The sequence below is a fragment of the Cimex lectularius genome, unplaced genomic scaffold (genome assembly GCF_000648675.2).
Source record: "Cimex lectularius strain Harlan isolate CLEC.00 unplaced genomic scaffold, Clec_2.1 scaffold41, whole genome shotgun sequence".
In the NCBI taxonomy this organism is placed as follows: domain Eukaryota; kingdom Metazoa; phylum Arthropoda; class Insecta; order Hemiptera; family Cimicidae; genus Cimex; species Cimex lectularius.
In genome coordinates, this window is record NW_019393011.1 from 1,035,102 (window position 1) to 1,056,165 (window position 21,064).

The following is a 21,064-nucleotide window of genomic DNA, read 5'->3' on the forward strand; positions in this document are numbered from 1 at the left end:
ACAAACTACTAAACTTTCTAAAAATAGTTTATTTAAAAATTAGACATGTAACTACTTTAATACAATTACTTAAAAACAAATATGTACTTAATTAATAATAATATTATTCATAAATAATAAGTTTTATAAAAAGAAACCAACTATAAAAAGTATATCTCTTACAGAACTGACTTAATACAAATCGGCCACGAGCCAAATTTTCAAATGTATTTATGAGAAAAATCTGTTCGTTTTGGTAGATATTTTCTTTAATTCCCATGTACTTTTTTTTAATTTATCTTAAAAACAAAAAATAAATTATGTTAATAATTAATGGACTATATTTAATTGCTTTCATAATAAGCCGAAATTCAGTAACTTCCGATAATTAACGTCATCCTACCATCTTCATGAAAACTCAATCGCCCTCATGGATTTTTTAATTTGAAGGCTGGACGAATTAGCATATTGAAATTACAGAGAGTAACGATTTTCACGGTTTTTCTTCCCCAAAGAGAAACTTTCAAAAGAGCCTCGTCTCACGTAATTATACAGCATTAACTTTCCAAAAACAAGCAGCACAGAGAGCATGAACATTGGGCAAACTACAGTATTAATGATGATAAAACGAAACTGAAGAGTTTTTGTATCTTTTGGTTAAACGTATTCCTTTAGGAAAAAGTTTTTTTTTTAATTCAAATATAATCCTCATACTATCTATTTTGTTACTTAATTTCATCGAAATTCTAACGACCTATTATGAAAACTTGTGTCTATTTTGACAAAAAAAAAACCATTATTATCAATATTTATTTATTTTTACTTACACAATTTTACAGTGGGTTGTCATGATAATAATTAATTATTATATTATCTTTGACTTCACATATTATTATACATTAATCTGGTAACTTTTTTAAATTTGTTTAATACCAGACTTCAAAATTATTATTCAAATTATTTTTGAAAAAATTGTAATCATAATCCACTTTTTTAAAATTACTAATATACAAACGGTTGTTAAATTTAATTTCTTTGTAGAACCAATATTAACTTTTATGCTCAAATTAAATAAAAAGATTTTCTGATCTCACTGGTACTTACAAATGTTTAGTAGTAATCATCCCTGTTGTAAATCGTAAATAATGTAAAAAGAAACATAAAACTACTTCCAATAAATCTTGCTCATGCTGACTAGATTTATGGCATTTTCCGGCTTTGAGAGGCGAGGAGATAACAGGATACATAAAATCCCTGGTGTGGACAGTCTTTTCCTTCCTCGCCAATTCAAAATCTATTTACCCAAACCTTTCTAAAAATTGAAAATTTTGGATGAACCTTTTCGAAAATGAATGAATGTCGTTAACGTTCACCTGGATCAACATTGATGTAATGTGTATCCGTTGATTCGGTGGGTTATAACTCCGAGTTTCCCCTAATACCGAGGGCAATAATTTGTTCGGTACACAGTTAGGTGACGGTCAAAGCTCATGTCGGCCATTTTAAGTCAAAACTGTGCAAATAAATCAAACCCCGAGGCCGTGTAATAACGTCGTAGACAGACGGGTTACGGACCCTCATCGTTAGCACTTTCTCGGAAGATGTATTGCTTCCAAGGTGGTCAAGACTTCATAAAAACAGCCTTTAGTTTGGAAATTCTAGCCAAGATTTTTACGTTAATTAAAAAATGTAATTTACTCTACTTCATTAAGTTCATTTACAATTGAACGTTGTTATTTTAATGGATGGAATGGTTGGTGTAATTTTATATCTAAATTGTTTGCATCACTGCCTTTAAAGAAACATGTTCGGGTTCAAAAATCGTTTGAGATAAGGATGATTCTTGAGCAAATTGGCATTCCATTGGGTGGTAATTTAATTTAAATAAAAACATCTTTCGGCTAAAGCAGCTTAAAGAATTAAAAAATGACGTAAATTAATAGTGTTTAATAAAATTAAAAACATCACAGCTAATTGCTGTTGATATTTTTCCCAACCGTGACCTTCTCAAATCGATTTGAACGCGTAATATATTTAATATCAACGAGTAAATAAATCTCTTGAGCTGTTTTATATTAAAATTTCTTCACATGGTACGTATAAAAATATCTTTGTTAACATTTACGTGAAGAATTAAATTAGTCAAACACAAAAGATTTGTCTTTAAACACGTATACCGTTAAAATGGGGTTCTTTGTCATCTAGCCGTGTCGCAAATGGAATTCGAAACGCAACGCTGGTTTAAATGCGAAACTACTCTTAATCGTAATCATTTTTAGAGAACCTTCCGACATTCATCTTTTCAAACAATTTAACATTTTGCACATGAATCATGTACTTAATCAGGGGATAGCTAAAAATGCTCTTTAAGTCTTCACGTATGATGTAAAAAGTCGAACAAAATTTGATTTAAATTTTTTTATATATTAGTAATAAACTTATATAACCTTATCGGTGCTAGTTTTCAATTCTAATAGATTCATATTATGCAACATTATCCATGTTTTCATTAAAAACATCTTTTTTTTTATTACATTTATTTGGTATTTACAACTACAAGTGATGTATTAAGTAAATATGTTCGTATATGTTGAATTATCATTTGAGGCTCTTGTAGGAGAAGTTGCCCAGTGGTAACACTCCTTCACACTGATATCTTGTTCAGTCTTCACACAATGAGAAGGTCTCGGGGCCATCAGGTAGGGTTGGAAGTGATAAATTTCGTACGAATAGATTACTGTGTGTGTTCAGTGATTGATGAAATTTTTTATATCGAGTTTTGATGAGTTCGTGTACAAACGGGATGTGTAGGTCTTTATGATAGTGTAATTTGAAACGTAAAAAGGAGCATTTATAATTTGACGGAGAATTTTAGATTGGATTGATTGGAGACCCTGGGAATTGGAATCCCTGGTTGAGCCCCATACTTCACAACCGTACGCCCAGAGAGGTCTAATCATTGTCTTGTAAATTAAAAGTTTATTTTCAAGGTCTAATTTTGATCGTGAGTCGAGTAGTCTTTTTAACAATTTATAACGTCGGTTTGTATGCTGTCTTTTCAGTCTTATATGGGGATTCCAAGTCAGTCGTTTATCCATGAAAAGTCCAAGATAACGCACAAGGTCAGTGGTAGGCAATGGAATTCCATTTATATTCACCGCAGGAGAGACATTTTTACGTAAGGTAAAATTGATCTGTGTGCTTTTTGTTAGGTTTACCTTTATTCTCCACTTTGTGAACCATATTGTTAATTCATTCAGGTGTTGTTGTAAGTGTTGAGTGTTAATTGAGGGGTCCGAATTGCGTGTAAGAATCGCTGTATCATCAGCGAATGTGTGTGTCGAAATGTCAACGTGTATAGGAATATCTGCAGTGTATATGGAAAATAGAAAAGAGCCAAGTATGCTTCCCTGAGGAACACCCGCCCTTATGCGTATATAAGGTGAGAATTCAGTTCCCTGACGGACTCGACAAAATCGATCAGTCAGATAAGATCTCTGTATAAGATAGTACGTATGAGGGAGGATGTTCCTCAGTTTCCAAAACAAGCCCGAGTGCCAGACTCGATCGAAGGCCTGTTCTAAATCCAGAAAGACACCCAAGCAATGCTGTTTTTGTTCGAGGGATGAGGCTATATTGTCAGCAACACGATGTAATTGTTGAGTTGTCGAGTGAAATGTGCGGAACCCAAACTGATGATCTGGAATAATATTAGAATTTTCAATTATTGGCAGTAATCGTCGGAGAAGTAGTTTTTCTAGTATTTTGGCAAGGATAGAAAGGAGACTAATGGGTCGATAGGAATTTGGAAGATCAGAAGGAACATCAAAATTTTATTTTTATTTTTATCATGAACCAATGAGCCTATAAAAAATTCACGTTTAATATTTTTTAGTCTACTTTCAAATTTTTATTTTGCTTCGGAGAAAAATTATACAGGGTACTTCAGGCATAGTTCAACTTCAAATACGACCGTATACATCCTGATGCATCATTTTAAAGGGCTTTTTTACGCTTAAATTGTAAGTCCGGAGTATATCTATAATTAATCTCTTTTTGTAAGGTTTTGGTTGAAATTAAAATAACTAGTGCCACGAGCGGGATTCGAACCACGACCTTCGGCTAAATACGCCGCTACCACTTGAGCTATCGTGACTTCGATCCACTAGGCACCAACTCCCCATCACAGCCTACAACCTTTCGAATTTTCCCTCTTTTTGCCATTTTTCACAGGAATTCAGATGACCTCACTAACATAATTCAAAATAATAGTCCTAAACTTTGTCAATATCAACCAAAGAAAAGCACATCACTCAAGCTTACATACTAAAATGTCACAAAGGTGTACCATGAAAATATGCAGACTACTCACGATACCTAAATCCAATAATCCACTTTGCTCTGTAGTACGTTTCGTGGGTTCTCCCACGTACGAAATTTGTAAGTTTGTAGTTAATATCCTAAACCACTTACGGCCTGGAAACAGATATAACGTAAGAACTCGTTGCTCCTTGAAACTAAATTGTTTACCATTAATCCGTATTAAAAAAATATATTTTTCTTTAAAAAAAGCATACAAATTATATCAATATTACCTTATATAATATTGGTTACTAATACAATGTTTAATTTCCCAAAAATAGTTGAAATAGATTCTATAAAATTTTTAGCTGTAATAGTGGATAGAAACTTAAGATGGACAAAGCAAATATCAAAATTAGTTTAATACCCTCGAAAATTAATGTTTACTATTATCAAACTTCAAAACATTCTCAGTTTAAAGCACTAAAAGTTATGTATTTTACATTTAGAGTCAACATATTTACTGCAATTCTGCCTGGGGATATGGTAGAAATGAAAAAAGTTAATGGGCATTTTGTTGGACCGGCCTAATGCAAAAATTAAAATTACAGAATCCATAATGAAAACAATTGTTTAAATTGAATAAAGTTAATATAGTAATAAGGAAAATATTGAAATTATAGAAAATTAAATTTCGTAATGACTAATATTCTGTAGAATTTGATTAGACTCTTTTCCACAATCACAGACTTACATGTGGAAAGTTATCTTTAAGCCCTCACTCTAGTTTAAACCAGTGTTTATTATAGCAATATTGTTAATAGTGATATTTTTGTTAAATTAAATAAATAATAAGGACAATATTTATATCGTAAGATTACTATTGTCGTCCAAGGGGTGATGAAATCGTAATTTGGTCGTCACCGATCATCCTGGTCTCCTTATCTTTTGTGTTGGTCTGTCAGTCACTTTTGATATTTCGTGATCGTAAGTCTATGCGATTTTTCGAAGTCTAATATTTTTACATTTATTTATAATAAAGAAATTAATAAATAGTGTTTATCAAATGAACAGTTATTTTCTACGGAAAAATTTCGCCCTAAGGCATTCATCTCCAACATAGTTTGAAATCCATCCTTTTGAAGAGGATGTCTGCCGGACTGAAATATTTTAACCGATCAAATATTGTTTGACTTTCACTTCCCAACTCAAATACGGCGCTTTGATAAACACTTTTGCAACTCACGACTGTCTTTCCCTGAAAATAATCCGTATAAAACAGTACTTTATAAAGTTATCCCTCTTGTAAGTATTTCTAAATAAAAAGGCAACGTTAATAATAGTTAATTTGGAATATGTAGATAAATATGAATTATTACGTACTGAAAAACTCAGATAAAATATTGTCAGTGATAGTAGATTTTTTTGCTTATAAAACACGGTATGTTCATATTTTTTAAAAAATGATAATGAAATTTGAAGTAAAATGTAATTTCACTACTTTGAAGGTACACGAGGATAAAATCGTAATTTACGTTATGGTACCAAAAGGTTTTTATCTGGTCCCGGTGTTTTTGAAAAAACAATGAATGCAGGGCCGCTGGATTCGAACATGGGACCTTTACCTTACAGTGATGAGCCCCGTGTCAACGCCTAAACTTTTGCTGTCACCGACACCCCTTTTTCCGATTATTATCAATTCAACAAACTTAAGCTTTCTTAATGTACCAAATGTATGTGTGTTGCAATAAATAACTATTTATTGTAGAGTTTTGATTATTAATTGATAAGGTGACTAATTGACAATAGATAATTCGATCAAAATTGTTTATTGGGCCCATTTGGCTTACGTGAATAAATATTTGATTTCTTTTTGAATAAAAACCAATGAATTGCATTAAAAACTGTTATTTTTATGTCGAAAAGGATTAAACAATTTGACATTCATCCCGCAATATTATTTAATGGCAAAATGTGTCACAATGTCTCAGCAACGGTGAAACTTTTCTCAAATGACGCAATTAGCATATTTTAAAAGATAAATTTTTAAGGTAAAATTTTTCGACGTAGTAATTAATTCCATTATAATTAGAAGTAGTTATTTGACAACACATGCAGGAATGAATGAATTTATTTGCCCTATAACATCGTAGAGAAAAACGTTCGGCTTACATAAAATAGGTAGGTGTTTGAAGATTTCTTTTTGGAACGAATAACAAATTTGTGGGGGAAAATGTACAAAAGAAGTACTTTTTTAAATTATTTTATTACATATATACATATAATACGACGTATTAAGTAAGTATGTCGGTTCGAATGCAGGGCCGCTGGATTCGAACCCGGGACCTTTACCTTATAGTGATGAGCGCCGTGTCAACGCCTAAACCATTGCAGCCACCGACGTCCCCCGTTCACATTATTAAAGTCATTTCTTTCAGACATATTTAATCGGTGTATCATATATGAACTATACATTAAAAGGGTTCATAGATTTCATTACACAAAAAAGGATTTGCGAATATTTATAAATTTTGATTTATAAGTTTTAATAAATGGGATAGTACACCCTAAATTGATTTCAACGAATAATAATGCAATAAGTTTTAAAATAAACTAAGCGATGGCGGTACCGTAAAAGACTTAATCCTCCATAGTTATGTTGACAAAGTTGAGTTCAGTTCAAACTTGAGATGGATGGCTTCATTAGAGCATTTTCAATTAAATTCCGAAACTTTCACAGCTACGCCATACTTTTTTAAATTTCCAAGGAGGAACATAAATTGCAAATGCAACAGTGTTGGAAGTTAAAAAATCATGGATAATTTAAAATAAATACAGCTGATTACAACAAATTAAAAATTTAAACAAAACAAACTTACATATTTCGTATAGTACTATATATTTACAAGATTATTTTGCTCATAGTTTCGACATCTTTGAAAGTAAATATAAATTGAGTTCACGTTTGTGTAATCATTTAAAACAATAATTAGCTGCTTGACGTAAACTGCTTCATTAAACGCAATGAAGTCGTTATGGAAAGAAATCGATTAAGAGTTAGAATAAAAATTTACTTTGGGAATATTACAACCTACAATAATACAAATAAGTTCTGATTTTTTTGCAAGGGGTTGGATTTTACTGTAACAACGTTAATACTACAGATGATTCGACCGTACATCTGTTTTATAAGATTGTCATTTTATAAAATACATTTATCGAGGTATATAATGTATCAAAGAGGATTTTAGGAAGGATCTAAAATATTAAAGGAAAACTCATCTTACCAGTAATAAAATATAATCAATATGAATTACGTTGGACGGTTGACATATTAAAATATCACGTTTTTCAGAGAACGTACCTATAAAAAGAACCAGGAAAGGATTTAAAACGGCTGTTTTTAAATAGATAAAATGTAACGCGTTGCCAATATTCAATAATTATAATACCTTTTAATATCAACGCATACAACACTCAAATAATTTATAAACATGATTTTTTTTTTAATTATTTGTTTTATAACAGAGAGTATCGACGACAGGGTCATTTCAGCCCCAAGCACAGGCTATCTTTCAACCTAATCTCACTTGCACACTTTGTAAAATATTTTCTTTCTTATTGCATACCATTCACTCAAGTAGGGTGACGAAGCACTCCATATTCCACCATCGATCTTCTTGTAATACACACGCTTATAAATACATTCACACTTAAACGTTATTCCTGTATCATCCTATATCCATCATATAACTAATTGTTGGTGGATAGGTTACTCAATTTTTCACCACTGGCCCCCTTGTACTACTCATTCACGCTTACAACTATATTCTCCTGAAATTCTCGTCCCTCCACTCATACAACTTTATTCTCCTGAAATTCTCGTCTCTCCACTCATACAACTTTATTCTCCTGAAATTCTCGTCTCTCCACTCATACAACTATATTCTTGTATATTATCGTTAACAAAATCCATCTATGGACTCCTTTGGCCACGCCTTGTACAATATTTTACATACCGTGCGAGTTTTTATAAAATACTTTTCTATTATATAACTTTTATTTTACATTGTCTGTTTGATTATAACAATTAAGTATGGTTCCAAAGGTAAATTTTGGCGTAAATCTGCACTTTGAAGCCGTTTCCATTCTAAAACAAAATGATACCTGAAACTCAAAACTGCACATAATCGTTCTGAAAATATTGAAATTTTCTTTTAGAACTGGTAATTTCAATTTATCGTGTAATTGATAGTTTTTTAAAGTTAGGTTTAAAAATCAACACAAATTAAATTTTCATATTTTATTCGATTAATTTTTCAAATTTCTTTTGACCCAATAAATTGAAAATATTGAATTCTGAAGTAAAATTTCAATATCTACAGAAATAATTGTCGATTTTTATTTCTGTATTTTTTTTTTTTTTAAAGGAAAGAACTTTTAAAATAGGGCATTCATTTTTGTTCTTCACTAGGTCGGCATAACGCGCTAACCTATTAAATTCCTAATAGCACCAAAAGATTCTAAATGAAAAATTATCTTTGGAACCATACTTAGTTTTAAAATATAAGAGGCAGTTTAAAAATAAAAGGCCATGTCTTTTATAAAAACTCATACGGTATGCATATAACTTAAGTTTATACACTTGGTGATTCCTTAAAAAAATTAAAAAGTTTGTTTAAACAATAAGTTTATCCTAGTAAATGATATTCTCTTCCTGGTAACTAGGCTAGGAATGAATTCTTTCTGATTAATAATATAACAATTAAGTTGCCCTGCAGGTGGAGAGTGGTGATTCCAATTAGAAAGAACACATGTATCAAGAATTGCAATCTGATAGTTTCCTATAATTTATATGCATAAGCTGACCTTAAGTCGGCTGTCAATCAGCAACAATGAATTATTGGAAAAGAAAAATACCGGTCAATGATTTATTATTTTTATTTATCCACACGCAAAGCCTTGATTGACGAGTGATAATAAATCAAAGAAATGTGTGGTGTTTAGTGACCGTTAGTCATTGATTATTCGGAGATCGTGAGATGCGGTCTGGTGTGACCTAGGTTTTAGAAAAACATTTTCTTTATCTTGCCAACGTATCGATCTTTATTAAGATCGTCTTCAGGGCCTGGGATTTATAATCATTGTTTAAATTTTACAAATACATGTATGATGTGAAAAAATGAATTTATACAATGCTAGAAAATTTTAGATTCAATCAAAGTATTTGCATTCATTCAAAGTGTTTGTTTTCCGTGTAGATGTGTCATTCTTGTCCCGACAGACAAGAATCACGACAGACAAGAATGACACGTCTACACGGAAAACAAACACTTTGAGTAAGTACAAATACTTTGATTGAATCTACAATTTTCTAGAAGCGCATAAATTCATTTTTTTTATCTAAAGTTTTCTAGCATTGTATAAATTCATATTTCTTTTTTCTTTTTTTTATACCGAATCTAAAATGTATACTATTGTATAAATTCATTTTTTCACATCGTACATGTATTTGTAAAATTTAAACAATGTTTATAAGTTCCAGGCCCTGAAGATGATCTCAATAAAGTTCGAAACGTTGGGATCATAGAGGAAATGTTTTTCTAAAACCTACGTCACACCAGACCGCATCTCACGATCTCCGAATAATAAATCAAAAAGTTATGATTAATAGCTGTTATTTTATTTGCCAAAATGTTATGTTTTAAAACAATAGATTTAAATGTTCATTCATATATTTGCCAAAAGATTTAATCGTATTTTTATAAGAATTTTGCACTTCTCAAACATTGAGTAATCTATATTCTGCGTAATTAAGTAATTTTTTTCGTTGTTTTAGATCTGCTACTCAGAAAAAAAATTGTATCCTAAAACGAACTTATGGTAATATTATTAATGCCTTGTATCTTACCTTGAAAATTTACATTTATTTAATCATTTCAAAGTTTAACATAAATAACACTGGCTACGGTCATAGGTTAATATCAAAACGGCAAACAAAGATTACACACCTATAAAAATTAGTTAAAAATTAATGCCAATTAGGTCCATAACATTATGAAAATTAAACATTACTTCAGGTTTTTTGATTATATACGTTATATTTCATCGTAACATTGCAGATAACAAAAATTGAAGAGAGAATGATAGTGAGACTTACCTGCTTTTCTGAGTTTTCCTTGCTTTTGGTGGTAGGGGAGATGAGCCTTTCGCAATAACACCCTTCCAGCATGACGACGCCCAATGGACGGTGGGAGTTTTTTGTATCGTAGTAAAACAAGAGATTCTGCAAAGCCAAAAAAAATCGTCTTTTAACATCTTGTTTAAATTTTAATTATGAAATTAAAAATATAAAAAAAAAATGAAATTTAAAATTAACATTTTAAAAATTAGGTTTCAAAGTGTCACAAAATAACAAGTGTATCGTATTACGTGTTGTAATTAGCTTTAATAAAACGTGCCCTTTATTTTGATATAATTTAAATAACTCCATGTCTTCACGTCACATTTCTGTGCTATCATAAAATCATTTTTTTTCATATTGTCGACAGGTCATCAACGTTTTTCTGACGTAGTGTGTCAATGAAAAGGAAGGCGAATCAAACTTTGTCAATAATTCAAGTCAATTCGGCAAAGGATATGACGAATAAAAATCAGAAGGGAAAAAACTTCAAAGAGATAAATATGAATTCGACAAGAAGATCTCTAACATTTCAAATGACTTCATTTCCCTGGACACCATTTCGTTATTAGGGAGAAGGAAGATAAAAGTGTTTCTGGCCGTTTTTTTAACACTGAGCACGTAATAAACTCTTCCAATGAATTATTATTAAATTGCTATCATCATCTTGCATTAAAAATTCTTACAATACACCTTTCATCAGTAGTGCTTAAAAATACTTTAAAAATGTAAAAGCTTATGCGTTGTACATTTTCCTTTTATTGGATATCATTCATTTATACACGTAGTAAATTGATTAAAAGTACTGGGTTGGCCAAATCATAATTTTATATTTTTTATTAGGGTAATAAAGGTTAAAGCTATGTATCTGCCTTTAATTTATTTTATGAATATACAATAATAACTATAAATTAAAAATTAAATTTAATGTGTAGGCTTTTTTTATCATAAAGTTTGACTTTTTGTACGAAGAAGATCATTTTATTTGACAAGACAATTTCAAAGGTGATCCAACCATTTTATAGATTTATATTTTTTAGCAAAAAACAAATCAAAAAGCATCCAAGGAAATAAGAATATTCTCTCGTAATCAAAGTAAGTGCAGTTTCAAATTGCTACATACTTTGCTATGTTAGACCTCTCGATAATGCTACCTTCCTCAAGTGGCAATTAACAGACCCTATTTCCGCCTGTGATTTGCTTTCAAAGCGCCGATATATCGATCGTCATATTGGTTACATGGAACGAGAATTTGTTTGACATATTACATAGGTTAATCGTGTTGAAACCAGAACGTCGATTAACCATTTCTCAAAACGGAGTGGCACGAATGCCATCCAAGTAAGCATCGGGCTGCCATCATTTACAGTCAACGAATCAATCATTTTCTGATAATGACAGACTAAAACGATGTTATCAAAGTAAACCTGTATGACTTAGCGATTTTGTAATGGTACAACAAAAAATCGAATTCTTCTTGGCAACGAAGCGGCCCATAGATGGTCAATATTATTGTACAATATAGATTGCACAATAATTTGACGGTTGCCCCTTAACATTCAATAATATTGTACAAAATTTTGTTTGAAGGCGATATTGAAGTTTGTGCAATATTTTGTGCAACCTCGAGCATGCGAACTGTACCACTTATTGTTACTTCACAAACTGGCTGATATTGCGCAATAATGCCAACAGACGGTGCAATATTTTCAACTTTTCGTATTGCACAAACTTTCAATATCGTCTACACACGATCAATTAAATTGCACAACCCAAAATATTGTACAATAATATTGATCGTCTATAGGTCGCTTAAAGCTTCACGTAAGCCGATGGGCGATAAATGATTTACTTGAGCTTAAGCATACTACATTGCTCCGCTTTGTTTGCCGCAAGTAGCTCGTGTGATAACCACATGATTCAGTCAATGAAAAGTATGTAAACGAAAGTGTCTTTGCGTTAAGGAATTCCATTATTGAAGGAAGAATAGTTCTAAATAGAAACTCTTTAAGGTTGAAATAAATTGAGTGTAGTACAAGCTGAAAAGCAAGACGTAAAATTCACTTATTTGAGAACATCCTGAAAACCAGAATAACAGGAGCAAATTGCACAACACATTCCTTAAGAATTTGTGTCACTTAGATTTACGACTTAAGGGACGGCATATTAAAATCGTGTAACTCCGATTTGTCTCAATAGAAATTCCACTCCAGACGATAATAGAACCTTAGAACCTTTATCCGACAATGTTGCATTGGCTGTATTATTAGTGCTATTAATTAGTATCATTTAGTGTTTAGCTGCTCGATAAACTGGAAGACATCTATCGGGAGAATGGAGAGAAAACTTCCTTCGTTACAGTTTCTGTACAACGTCCTTGTCACAAGCGGTCCCGACAATGATCTCTGATAAGCGCTGGACCCGTTGCTGGACTTCTGGGATGTAAAATCATTTCTTCATGTCTACTTCCTCCTATTTCTTGTTTCCTTCTGACGGACACAACTAGCCCAGTTCGAAATCTTTGAGTCGTTTTAGAAGAGAGCAAAAGCGATTCCCCTGAGTGCCAAATCTGATAAATCGATCGTCAGCAGGTCCCCTGGCTCTTGGGCGTGCCAATCCTGGTCTCCGAGTACACCTGGTACCGCAGAATGCCGATAATCGTAGTTTTAGGCACATCTAAAACTCTTGCACCGTAACGCTGATTTCTTCCATCCTTAAAAAGCGCAATGGGACGTGCAATTTACTCGCTGATTATGGGCATTTTCGTAATCGTTGCGTTTTGTGCCACGTGCACAATAGTGAATAATGGCATTGTTAAAGGATTGTGTTGTTGATGATTTACAATTTGGAGGTTTTAAATCAAATTAGAAATAAAGCAGTTTTGCCTCACAATCGGCGACAAAAACAAATACTTTCCATCTAACTATAATTATTAAATCATTTTTGAAGTATCGGGTTGTCCGGAAAATAATGCAGGATTTTAAGTTTTCATTAAAAAAAATCTATATAAAATATTCTGTTTACGTTTACAGGATTACTCATTTGTATGAATGTCAANGGGAAATTATTTTGATTAAAGAACATTGCTTTAAAGTAACTAGTTTCTTTTTTTTTGTTTAATACCAAAATCCTGCATTATTTTCCGGACAACCCAATAGTAAAACAAAAATTATGTCCAAAACATCGTCAAGTTACAAATATCCAAATGTCAAAGTGTGACATTTTTTGTAGATCAATGTATATACGATTTCTTTTTATAATCATTTTACTTCACTTATTAAGAAAGATTTTTCAGTTATGAAGCTCTGTCGTAAATAATATTATATACACAGCCGAAGGTCGTGGGTTCGAATCCCGCTCGTGACACTAGCTTTTTCAATGCTTTTTAAAAAAAGATAGTTCCTACTCACAGTAAGTTGTTTTCCATCCTAATTTTACTAACCTTTTAAACAATAAGGTTTTAGAATAGCTTTTAGAAGTACGGGTTCACTTAAAAACATCCACTCAAAAATTAAAGACAAGGTAGACAACTTGGCAAAAAGCGGGGTTTACCAACTTAATTGTAATGATTGTGATATTAAATATAAAGGACAAAGCGTTAGAGAAATAAAAACGAGAGTAAAACAACACTTGCCTAAATCGAACAAATTTTTGGAATTTAAGGACCATCTAAAAAAAACCAAAAAAAACATAATTTCAATTCAAATTTAAGTACAACAGTGTTACATAGTTTCAACAAAGGGAGAGATCTAGATTGGTTTGAGAAATTTGAAATTAAAAAAATGTAAAATTGAACATGGAGACAAATGCATTAATAATATAATAGATTTTTATCTACCTCCCATTTTAAATATTTACATAAATAATATTAAACGTCCAAATAATTAAATTAATTATTTTAATTGTTATTATTTTTATAACAATTTAATAATATTAAGGTATTATTATAATTTTTTATCTTTTAACTTTAATCACTAATTTATAATTAATTTCTTACAGTATTTACCATTATAATATTTACTTGTGTTATAATTCCAGCTTTTCGCACGTTCAAATTGAGCGCCATTAAAAAACCAGCTTCTCATTGCATTCTTTGCAATGTGGATAGACGTGGTTGTAGAAATCCTTCAAACTGATGATGAGATAAGGGCTCGAAATCCGAATGGTTGGAAAACAACTGTGAGTACTGTGAGTAGGAACTATCTTTTTAAAAAAAAAGCATTGATCACCGCACTCATTCCATCTTTCATCATATCTACTAGCTTTTTCATTTCAACCAATACCTTACAATAATATTAATTAATTGAAAGAAGTTATTGGTCAATCGGGCCACGAAATATAATAGATTATATACCCAGCTGAAAAAATTGTATCATAAGTATAAACTAAATTAATCTGTATGTTAATATGTTGTTGTTTAATAACATACAAAATACTAATTTTGAAGCTATTTTTTACTAGATATTTAAAATTAATATGACCATTTACTTAGCAAAGGGTATTATTTCTAACGACTATCAATTACCTTTTTGTAAACTATTTTGCTTTATTTAAACCTAAATAATTTGTCAATTGTGATATCCTTAGATTATATTAAAAACTTATAAAATATTATTTACATTTGTAAGCTAAGCGCAAATTCAGTATTATATATTTATATGCAATGTACCTACAAAATATTATAATCGTTATGTAAAAAGCACAGCAATTATGAAGATACCATTCCACCATATAAAAATCAATTAGTTTATGATCCTGTTGAAATATATTTTAAAAACAATGAAAGCATGATATAACAGAAGCTAATCATTTTTTGAAAATGTTAACATTAAAGGCTCTACGAATGTTTACTCAATGCATTCAATTTATTAATTTAATTTCAACAGGAAATAATTTAAATGATGCCGGTCTCTTTCAAAACCTCGTTTAAGTGTAAAAAGGGCATTAATGAATAGCTTGCAACGGTTTATAGTGCCACAATTCGTACATATACAGCTCGTTCCTTGAAACATTATGTAAACGTTAACATTTTAATTATAAAGCAAAACAAATTCAGTGTTGGTCTCATTTGTCAGTTCGTTAAAAGCGATCAACTCAGCATTAAACAAATCTGGTCGTGAACGCTGGATTTATTGATTCAAGGAAATACAAGAAATGAAGACTGTATTTCATAAAATACATACAACTCAATTTTACATTTAAACTTAAACAAGTAAAATAGAAGAGTACTCATTATGAAATAATTAATTACATACACTATCTAATTAGATGAAAATTGTATATATGTTAATAAATACACTAATTTAGTGGTCTGCTTGACCAATTAATATATTACAATTAATTAAGGTTTTTAGTTGAGATAAAAAAGTCAATGGCACGAGCGGGATTCGAACCCACGATCTTCGGCTNGTAGAGCAGCGGCGTATCAAGCCGAAGATCGTGGGTTCGAATCCCGCTCGTGCCATTGACTTTTTTATCTCAACTAAAAACCTTAATTAATTGTAATTGTATATATGTGTAGATTCCGCTTTCTCAAGTATTGACTAAAATCAACATTTAGTGTTTCGATACAAATGAGCCATATCAAGATGCAGTTTTTGATCATATAGTCACTTTTTGTGTCATTTTCCAAAAGTTTTTTTATTGATTAAATATATAAAAAATTTAACTTGATTTCTTCTGAATCCTTTAAGATGGCATTGATCAATTCGCCCTTCAGTGGTGGATGATGCAGATTATTCGGGTGTATAATCTAGGATTAGAATTTTTTACGAGGGTTCGCAACGGCAGAGATTATATCAACATTCAGGGTGCCGATGTTTTTGAAAAAGCCCATTTGTAAGAATGTCGGGTTCGAATGCAGGGCCGCTGGATTCGAACTCGGGACCTTTACTTTACAGTGATGAGCGCCTTGTCAACGCTTAAACCGTTGCGGCCACCGACGCCCTGGCATTAGTATTATCGATCACAATTGTTGAAATGCCACCCTAAACCACAATCAAAGAAAACTTAGTGTAGGGAATAAGTGTCCATAATATTTTTGGAAACTTCCAGCGCCGATGTCTGTCTAAAATTCCCTAAAGCAAGAAATAGGGCCAATTTTTAATTTCTTTCAACTGTAAACTTATGTCTTACGTCAGAGAATTGTTAAGAAAGGTTAGAAGACAAAAGTTTGGGTAAAATGTGAAATCTTTTTGTACAATGCGTTTTTGACCTATTGGCTTTACGATGAATAGTTCGATGAAATATAGGAAAATATACAAAATTTTATCTACTAGAACGATCATTTTCGTTTTCCTCTTCTTTAGAAAATATATCAGAATGGCAAGATAACTACAAAAAAAAATAATAAAATAATAATAATTGTCTTTTTAAAATGCATTCGTCTAGTCATTATGTAAAATGTAAACTATGTAAAAACCCAATCAGTCGTTTTCTTTGACCATAATTAGCCAACCAAGGCTAAGAAGGTAATTTTGTTAGTTTATACATATAACAAATTATTTTTATGTTTTTATTTTGTAATGGATTGAATTATCACGTTTGTACTGACTAGTAGATAATTAATATTCATTTTTGGTTTTTTATATATTTACTTATTGTTTTCTGTACCAAATATATTCATAGAGCAATTAGTACTGTAAAGTTCGGTCAGATCATGAAGCGAGGCAATGGAGGCAAAAGCCAAACGGAGCTGGATTTATCTGCCATTTAGTTCGGACTAGGTCACGAGGTCATCTCCGTTTTAACCGCTTGAAGTGAAAATTGTGAAAACGTATTCGGTACGTAATATTCCGCGATTAGCAGAACGAGGACTTTGTAAATCGTTAGATTGGTGACAAAGAAAGGAATTATGAGAATGCGGCGGAGGACTTTAGCTTGAAAGGATTCGATTCATTGTATGTTAAAGGATTGGCCGAGCCCCATAGTTCGACACGTAAATTGAAAAAACTACAAATTAATTACTAGATAGGAAAGATTTTTGTTTTAACACTTGGTGCCAGAGCAATCAAACTCCTTAAAGACGTCTAAAATTCGTATCATAATTGCTTATGCTCTGGCGACGTTACATTAACGTCTTAAGGGAATAGATTTAGTGGTTTCTAATATGGTAATTACAGAAGCAAAATTGGTGGTCATGTAGTGATAAGTTATATTGTAGACAGAATAGGAATTTTCGAGGATAGGTGGAAGAATTATAGGGCATAAAAGGAAACATTGTTAGTTGTATTGTTTGTTGTACTTGTAGATCATGAAATTTTCATCAGGTTGGTAGTAAGTTGGACGGCATTATAAATGTCAGAAATTAGCATTATCGCTTTGCAAGGAAGCTGATGTAGAATATTAGAGATTATTAGATAATAGTTCGGATTCTTGTTTCTAGTAAAATTGAAGATAACCTTTTATTGCTTCACCAGGTCTGAATGATTTTAGTCGTGGAGATATCATGTTGTTCCAGTGGTCAGTGTATTGTGGGTCATGTACATCGCGATGTTGAGTGAATACAGTTTCCAGGGTATTGAGTTTTTTGCATTTGTGATTACACGTTGCCTCTTCCATAGCGAGTTGTCGTTGGTAGTCAGTAACTGTGTCCCTGGAGAATATTTATTTCTTTTGTCGGTTTGTTAAAACACCTCTTGAGTAATTGAATATCTAAGGTGTTGGGGTAGATCGTACTGAGTTACTTGTGTTTTCTCATGTGCCTCTTTTACTAAAAACTGGTATACTGACGGCTCAAAACCCGACAAGGGTACAAAAAATGGAATTTGACGGTAAATCTAGGTAAATATGCTACAGTATACAATACATTCCCGAAGATGCCATTTTCTCTGACAGTCAGGCAGCCAAGCTAAAGGCCCTAGCCTCATGCGAAGGCAAAGAGTGTTTGGAATTGCAGGAAGACCCTGACAAAAGTCAGTGGCATTAAAATCTGACCCTGGGCACTCGGAGCATAGAGGCAACGAAAAAATTACCAAGTTGGCCAAAAAAAGGGGCCAATATGGACTCTCTGGGTCCTGAACCCTACTGTGATTTAGCATCCTGTCACAAAAATGGATACATCAAAAAAATGGATCCTTAATGAGTCCGAAACCTGGTGGAACAATACCACAGGTATGAAGGACGCGAAGAGATTCATAGAAGGATACATCCAACAGCAACCGAACCAGGATTCTGGTTGGACTCCTGACAGGACATTGCCACTTAAAAAAGCACATGCACCGGATAGAAGTACGGACAGGAGAAACTCTGTGCAGATACTTCCAGGAAGAGGATGAGACCTCAGAACACATTATACGTTTCTGTGAAGGTCTACACTAAAGAGCCGCGGGCAAAACTATGGAGGCTGATAACAACCTGAAGCTAGCCAGTGATGAAAAAGTTATAGAAAAATGGGGGAGCACAAAAGATCTATTCAGGTCGAGGTGCAGTAGGCCTTGCGCCCGACTATCTCTATCCTATTACTAAAAAAATAGAAATAAATGAAATCCCAAATGTAAATTAAAAATACTGTCCAATAGTAAAAACATTAAAATTAAAAACAGGATACCTCCTTTATAAAAATTAACTTAATAGGTAACTTAATATCAAATTTATATTACAACAATTATAGTCCGTGCCTTTTTTAAAAATAATAATTCAGTTTTGTTTCTTTGATTCACGAATTAAAACTATGTGAATTAAGAGGATCAGAAATTTTCAAACGGATTTTATATAAGTTGACTTTTTCAGTTATAACCTTGATAAATTGACATGGTGTAAAAATTCGGGCTTTTCGATTTTTATCGCGGTTTTTGAAATGGGGTCGGGGCGTCGAGTACTTATATTCCATGCATATGGGGGTGAGTTGAAGTATAGAACGCGGCTGAAGCATTTACGTGACACAACTTATCAACAAGTTCTCCATTGTTACTTCGTTGTTGCCTTCACTATCGCTCTTGTCACTCCATTTCCCTAAACGGCCTTGTTACATGACGAAATCCTTGCCGTTGATTTTCACTCCACCATTTAAAGTTAACATGGGAACGGAAATACATATTCATGCACACAAAAAAGGTGATGGTTGAAAAGAAATGTTAAAATAAATAAGAAAAATGGACTTTCTACACAAAAAAAGCTGCGCGAAACAGAGAAAACCGGGGTAAAGAAATTTTTTTCATGAATAAACAAGTCAGGTATTCAATAAACGTGTGTCGTATGGTGGAGAGGCAAATCTATTTCTTTTATCGCGCATACTTTACTTACGACCTTTGATGAATTGAAAATTTCTCTTACATATCGAATATTTCAATCTCAAAAAGATGAAGCAACTCAATTATTTAAAAACCAAATGTTATTAATCGAAAAAAAAATATTACAAAAACATTCAATATTCTGAAATTATTATAATACAATTTTATATTAAAAAAGGCTAATTTGAAAGAAAAGCTCACAAGAGGAGGGCTACGGACTTGAAATCACAGATTTTAATAAAACCTCCAATCGCGACCCGTGGAGATTGTAGCCTTAATTAAATATAAATAAATACAAATTTACAAAACATTATACTAGTTGATTACTAAAGCCAAGAAAAGAAAAATGAATTTTTCCGGTTTCTTTTTTATGTCGAACAGGTACAATCATTTGTTTCGTTTGTTTTTTTAATGTATATATTTCGAAGCAGCCTTGCTTCCTCTTCAGCATACAAAGAGAACCTGCCAATAATGCCTGAGTTATTATATATATTCTTTATGCTGAAGAGAAAGCAAGGCTGCATCTAAACATATCCATTAAAAATGGTCATATCAGTTATACAGTAAAAAGCCAACAGGATCTTTCAAAAAACCAAACTTTTTAAACAAAACAATCAAAAACAAATGTGTGGTGATTAGTGGGAACGTTTCGTTTTCTTGTGAACATACATGGTTAAGATTTCGAGGCTGATATTGCAAGTCTATTTATTCGAAAGGAAGCCCGGAACGTTAATCATAGTTTTGCTTAAAATTTGGATTCCTTCAGACAGATCCTGGGCCTCTGCACGTTGTATAAAAACAAATGTTATCGGCATATTGGATTACATGGAATCCACATGCTGAATGAATCCCAGATCCGAAAAGTACATGGCATACAGAAAAGGACTAAGAACCCCCTTGTGGCAAACTAGTAGTATGTTCTTTTGGGACCTTCAAACGACCCATTATTTCGAAGAATATTTCGCTACCTGTAACAAGATCCATGGTGTTGGAAAAAATTAATCCTGGTAAACCAATCTTCAACATTTAATTCCAACAAAGCTAGATCGACTCTGACATATGTCCTGTGAATCTAAGAATAGACCTAGGATAGACTGATTCTTTGTGTACACAGCGTAGATGTCGACAATTAGCTGGACTTGCGAGTCAAACACAGAACGATCATTATGGATGCCGTACTGACCGCTCCAGTCCCTTTTGAAGAGTACTTTTTACGTGTGTGGTGATTAGTGACCGTTAGTCGATGATTATGCGGTCTGGTTTGACGTAGGTTTTAGAAAAACATTTTCTTTATCGTGCCAACGTTTCGATCTTTATTGAGATCATCCTCAGGGCTCAAAGTGTTTGTCTTCTGTGTAATTGTGCCATTCTT

The 21,064-nt window shown here is 32.3% G+C and overlaps 1 protein-coding gene across 2 annotated transcripts in view; it reads right to left on the reverse strand.

Moving 5' to 3' along the window:
• LOC106663857 (ras-specific guanine nucleotide-releasing factor 2-like) overlaps positions 1–21,064 on the reverse strand; it is a 116,142-nt gene that overhangs the window by 68,338 nt on the left and 26,740 nt on the right. For both annotated transcript variants that reach the window (XM_014389052.2, XM_014389051.2), the window contains exon 3: positions 10,442–10,567. In XM_014389052.2, the coding sequence (XP_014244538.1) occupies positions 10,442–10,567 (126 nt within the window). The remainder of the gene's footprint in view (positions 1–10,441; positions 10,568–21,064) is intronic.